At 35.4% G+C, this 6,152-nt stretch overlaps 1 protein-coding gene across 2 annotated transcripts; it reads right to left on the reverse strand.

Moving 5' to 3' along the window:
* Positions 1 to 2,373: 2,373 nt before the first annotated feature.
* Positions 2,374 to 5,675, reverse strand: LOC141684635 (triacylglycerol lipase 2-like). 2 transcript variants are annotated; one of them, XM_074489703.1, is made up of 9 exons: positions 5,441 to 5,670; positions 5,064 to 5,177; positions 3,884 to 4,024; positions 3,694 to 3,804; positions 3,469 to 3,612; positions 3,338 to 3,378; positions 3,170 to 3,249; positions 2,890 to 2,985; positions 2,374 to 2,763 (listed from the first exon to the last, which is right to left on the reverse strand). In XM_074489703.1, exons 1-9 carry the CDS (start codon positions 5,636 to 5,638, stop codon positions 2,441 to 2,443), a joined length of 1,248 nt encoding a protein of 415 aa, XP_074345804.1. In that variant the 5' UTR covers positions 5,639 to 5,670; the 3' UTR covers positions 2,374 to 2,440. The 2 variants fall into 2 exon arrangements, with proteins under 2 accessions (XP_074345804.1, XP_074345805.1); XM_074489704.1 differs by lacking the exon at positions 2,890 to 2,985 and having other exon boundaries at positions 5,441 to 5,675.
* Between the last annotated feature and the right edge of the window lie 477 nt (positions 5,676 to 6,152).

The raw sequence follows: 6,152 nt of genomic DNA on the forward strand, positions 1-6,152 counted from the left end.
CCGGATCGAAAAAGTCAAAACACGGAAAATGTCCGGAATTACCAGATTAGGTTAGGAAGGAGTTTTCGGAAGAGTTCCGGGTTGTAAAAACGCAAAACGGTTGAAGTTTGGAAGATTCCCGGCTTTATAAAATAATTTTATAATTATTCTGAAAATAATTAATAATTCATAAATCATTATAAAATCATATAACACTCCAAAAATTACCAGAAAAATACCACAATTATCTATATTTTATTCTGGACATATAAAAATTCAAATATTCAAATAATGTCACATATAACATTCAGATATCTATTCTACTTTTCAGATAATTCACCAAAAATTCACATAAAATCACATAAACAATTCCAAATAATAATAATAATATTTGAAAATATATGGGATATTACAACTACTGACAGCCATGTTCTCATCTTCACTGCTACCAAACACTTCATCATTCAGATCAATATTTTCCTCATCAGCCTTTTTGTCATCATTGCTATCAATCCAAAATCCTCATCTTGAGTAGAATTTCCATCATTTGAACTATCTGGGTGCTACTCTTCATTTGATAAATCGTCTTCAGGGAACCACTCTTCATCATCATTACCCCCAATATTTCCATCATTGAACAAATCATCTAGATTGTCAAAGTTATAGTAGTTGTCACCATCCTCATTCAACTGCTCACCATCCTCCTCTTGCATCTCCTCATTACATTCCTCACTATCTGCCTCATTACCATCACTCTTCACCAACTTAGGCCTTCTTGAAGACCTCTTCTTGGGTGTATGTTTAACACCAACACTCTTGAATCTTCTCTTCTTATTAACTGGTGGCTCACTATTAGGCACTGAGGACTCACTACTTTCATCAGGTGTTTGTACTACTTCCTCACTTTCCTCATCTTGAACTTCTATAACAGGGTGGGTGACAGGGTGGGTGGGTGTACTTTTATCTCCTAATGGCAAACCTTCAACAACTAGGGACTCTATAACAACCACAAACACTTTCACATATTGCACATTCTGACAAATTAGCCCAGTAATCATCAATACATCATTATCTGTCTCCAGTTTACCAATTTCATCCATGGTCTCATTTGGTGATTTGAAATATATTTCAAATGCAACAGATTTGTGAGCAAGTGACCTTCTACCTATTGCTTCTTTACTCATTGCAACAACCTCAAGTACATACATTAGATCAACATTACAGAAATCAAAGTAATCAACTTTGTAATTAACAAACTTTTTGAAATTATTCTCAAATTCACCCCATGGTACAGTTTAATTGTAAAGAAATCAGGATAATCTGCAAACAAACAAAAAACAAGTAGGGTATGCAATTTAGGGCAAAGTAACATGCAAATGGGGGACAGAAAGAATAATTTGGGACCACATGAACACATATTTTAGTACAAACGATTCACATATTTTCACAGTCACATATGTGTTCAATAAATAGGGTTAAAAATTGTACCTTTATAACCGGGGCACTCTGCAGATCCATATTTCTCGTTCTTCTTGCGTGGTCTCATAAACCACTCCATCGTCTTCTTGGATTTTCAGTAATCGAATTTTTAAAAAGGGATTAGGGTTTTCCTTCGTTACTGTGTAGTGGCTACCGATTTGGGGCATCTGTATAGTCACTATATGCCTTCCCGCTAATATTTCCACCGAAAAGACTAAAATACTCTTCATTTTTTATTTATTTTTATGTATTTTTAGGACTTAATGGCACAAACTTAACGGATGTTGACAGGCGCCGCCATGTCAAAATGCGGAAGGTAACGTTGGCCACTTGTTATTTTTTAACTACAACAAAAAAATTGAGAATTTAGCAAAATTTTGGCCCAAATGCATTTAACTCAATTGTTCAACAACATATTAGATACTCAATTCTGAAGTTATACAGCACCAAGCTCATAATGAGGGACAGTACAGTCGAAGCCTCGAAGAGGGAACATAGTACAGTATAAGTTCTTGCAGTGGTTGCATTCTGTCACAACTTTTCAGTGATTTTGACAAAGTATACAACTTACTTGAAGATATAAAGATACGAATGTGATACTTATAAACATGGAATAAACTGGAGTTGTGCTGTTCTTTTATCATGTAGTCATTATTACTTATCCTTTGAGGCTAGATATCTTAAACAACTTATGACAAAATTCTAAATCATTGACAATTAAGGTTCGGTTTGAATTTTCTCTTGATGTATTAAATCAAAATTTTCTTTAAATTAAATTAGGAGGCTTAGCCAATTTGGTAAGAATCTTAAGATAGGAACCACTTGCTGTAAACTGAATTTTGAAGATAATAAGTTCATCTTGCTTTAATGTAGTTGAGCTTGTGCTAAAGAAACTAAAGCAAGATTAGATAGATAGACACTGTTATTAACATTATAAATTTTTTAAAGAATCATACATGTTGAATAATAGTGCCTTTGATCATCATTGGTGGTTTCTGAAAAAGGCCATCATCTGGTTATACACAATATTGTTAGCAGTAACTCCCATTATGAAATCTGCATGAGCAAATTCCTTGACAAACTGAATATCAAGCTTGTCGACATCATGAAATCTCAGGCTGTCAAGCAAAATCTGCACATCCTTCACATCGGAAAGCTTATCTTTGCCTCCGTAGCTGAGAAACAAAGGAAGGTCTTTTGGGATGTTGCTCATATTATAGATAGGAGGTGTAGGTTGACCATAATGCTCCATATTGGACCTTGCACTTCCATAGTCGAATTTTGCTAATTTTCCATATCGGATGGCTGCAAATTATTTCAGAAAGTTTGTTAAGTTACGGAAAATATAAATTGTACACATAAGATACAGAATGCAAATTCTGATTAATTTGATATGAACATCATGAGAATAATCACAGAGTTGTAACATACTCTGAGCTATATGTACCAAGTTCTTGGTTGCTGTCGACTGAGGCTCATTCTTCAAGAATAAGTCTACGGTAGAAGTATTCAGACAGCAGTTTTGGCCTTCACGTATTCAAAGGGAAAAACAGAGTTGTAGATTTAGTTAACTAGAATTAAGAATATAGATAAGCTGGTCCTGTAATCAACTAGGTTGCTTAGTTACTAATTTTTGCTGGGCACATGTTCAATTGCTAGTGAAATGAGAGTGAAAGTCTAATAGAAGATAATGTACTGTGTATATACTTACCTGTCATTTCAGTAATCAAATCGTAACAGTCTACTCCTGGATTAGCACACAAAGCCTTGAGAAATATGGATACCGGGGCTCTGTTGATTAGAAACTTCTCAGTCATGTCTAAACAAGTGTTCAGTAAATAATTTGTCTGGCATAATAGATATTTTGATCACTACGTACCCAAATGGATTGAATTCTGCTATGCCCAATAAATCTGTAATCTGTTAATGTAAGAAGTAACGGTTATTGGTTATGTTAAAACTAAATTTCGTCAAGAAAATTAAAAGATAATTTGGAGATAGAATACATGCCTCACCAACGAAGGCTTTGGCCGCAAGGTTACCAAGTGCAGTAGTTATGTGGCTAACGTAAGCTATTGGGCTCAACATTGCTGCTGATTTCACCTTGTCTACTTGGTTTCCTTCTGAGAAGCCTGCTAGTGCTGTCAAAGTTCCCTGTATATTTAGACCACACGCCTTAATTCAGGTTAATTTATAGAAATATCAAGTCAGAGTGACTGTTGAAATGAGAATTACCAAAGAATGTCCAACATAATGAAGTTTCTGTCCAGTTTGTTTGAAGACAAAATCAATAGTGGCGGATAGCTCATCAGTAACCAGATCATCCCATGTCCAGTCCCAGAATTCCTGTCCCATAATTGTACTTCAGTTTCTCACTTGATTTGATTACATGAACTCTTACACACACATGAGGTTAAATACTTACCTTATATGCAGGATCAAGAGACAGATGACGTCGGCTAAATCTGGTTCCTCTAGTATTAGAAATCCACACATCATAGCCATTATCAGCCAAGATAAATGCTAGAGATTCGTTAGCTGAATTCAGCATCCATGTCATTCCATCCTGCACCATTCATTTTTGTGTATGTTTATTATCTTTATCATAAGATACATATTACAAATTAATATCTGATTTATAAGTGCTAGACATGGTCATACTATTCTATTTCTATTCATCTGTTCTTATTTGTCTAGTTCAGTGGTGGTCTTAACTTATAAAAGTTTTGAAAGGATGATGTATGGCAAAAGAGTGTTGAAAACTGTGTATTATGCACAGTTCTGCTGCAAATATCAGAGAATGTTATGCAAAATGTTCAGGATTTTTTTATTAGTCCATGCATGGAAATGGCTAGTTAGGAAAATCTAGTAATATCGAAAAATTTAAATACTAACGCACGCATCCACGTGCCTGTACCTTAAACCCTCGTAACAACAGGACAAACAGGGGAGGAGACTCGGTTAGTGTAGACAAGGGAAGTGAAAACTGAATGAATGTGTTGGATACTATGATAGAGAAAAACAATAGAATTGGCCCATTTAACAATTGGCAGCCATGCCATGATTTTACGGAACTTTTCACAACCCAGGCATCTAGGAACATAACTAAACCCCATAATGCTTTGAACTCCATACATCCACTAGTTCTCAAAAGTGGTCTCAATTTTATCAACAAAACAGAATGTAGTTGTACAGGGGAAACAAATTCCTGTTAGACTGCAAATTAATAAACTTGCTAAAAAAGACAGTCAAAACTCAAAAGTCAATGCTACAGACACAATCTGAATCAGTAAAACAATGGTGCATCACCATTGACAGTCAAGAAAGAACAGACAACAATACTGCATCACTATAAGACTGCCAACAAAACTATAAGACCTTACTAGTGTGAACTTAAATATGTAGATTCGCACTATTTTTGTAGATAAAGTAAAGTAAACCATGTTCTTATCTTCTTTTGAGTTGAAAAAAAAAACACGCGGATACACTTTAAATTATGAACATCTTCATCAGAGTAACCGAGTAAGGAAATGAGTACAATAATGAAAGACACTACGCACCCTTTTTTACTATCATATCAACTTCAATTATATAAATTATCTTACCACTAGAAGGCCATGCTGCAACAGGACTGGCTGTTTATTACTACCAACACCTTCACCATTTCGACCCTGTGGAAATCTCGACATGCTGATTATGTACCCATCATCTGTCACCACCTACAACATCAACAATTTTATCCTACATTTTAGTATGTCCGTCAATCACACATTTGACTCCACCTCCCTGTATAAGTATATTTGAATACTCGTTTTGCTCGTTTGAATTGAATAAAGTATGTCAATACATGTGTCTCTTAAATGCACATAAAGATAATGTTTTAAATTAATTTAAAAAATGTGTTGGTCTCTGGTAATCTGGTCCTATTTATTAGTGCATGGTGGTCATTTACAAACATAAGGCTAAAAATACTCATACTTACATGATACTCCTGACACTTATAACCAGCATGCATGATTGTAGCAGAAGTGCACAAACCAGTCACCGCAATATCACCTTGATCAACACTCTTGACACCGAACCGGCCTCGACTCGAAGCCGAGGCGGCTCGATGAGGATGAACCATAACCACCAAAACAACAATGGCTGCAACCACACTTAGCAAGCTATGCACAGCCATTTTGTTAAGAGAATGAGATAAATATGAATGAACACTGCCTTTGGTTCAAGTAAGTATTTATAGGACAATTTTACCCAATAAAGAAGTATGAAAATGTGAAAAGGAGTTGAGGATTTTCCCAAGATGGTCACTAAGATTTTTAATTATGGGTTCTGGTATGAAAGAGGAGACTTTTTCCATACATTGGCCCCCACATTTCTTTCCATTGTTTGTCTATATTATAAAGACACACTCGTAAGCATTGTGTTGTTTAAAACTTGTAAGGAAATGTAGTTTCATGAACTTGACCATTGTGTTGTAGAACTGTTGTTATTGTTTGTACCAACGTATGTGCATGAGTAATATTGGAGATTTACCCACACCACACGCACACCTGTAATTGTAGAGAATCGAAACTGAATGCAGTTGGGAGGGACAAGTTGTGCAAGTGCAAAACTAGGTTTAGGCCTTTGGGAATTAACTGAAAAGGGAAGGGGGTCCATAATATGACATGTGTTTGTTGATCGGATAAATC

This window comes from Apium graveolens, chromosome 9 (assembly GCF_009905375.1).
Source record: "Apium graveolens cultivar Ventura chromosome 9, ASM990537v1, whole genome shotgun sequence".
In the NCBI taxonomy this organism is placed as follows: Eukaryota; Viridiplantae; Streptophyta; class Magnoliopsida; order Apiales; family Apiaceae; genus Apium; species Apium graveolens.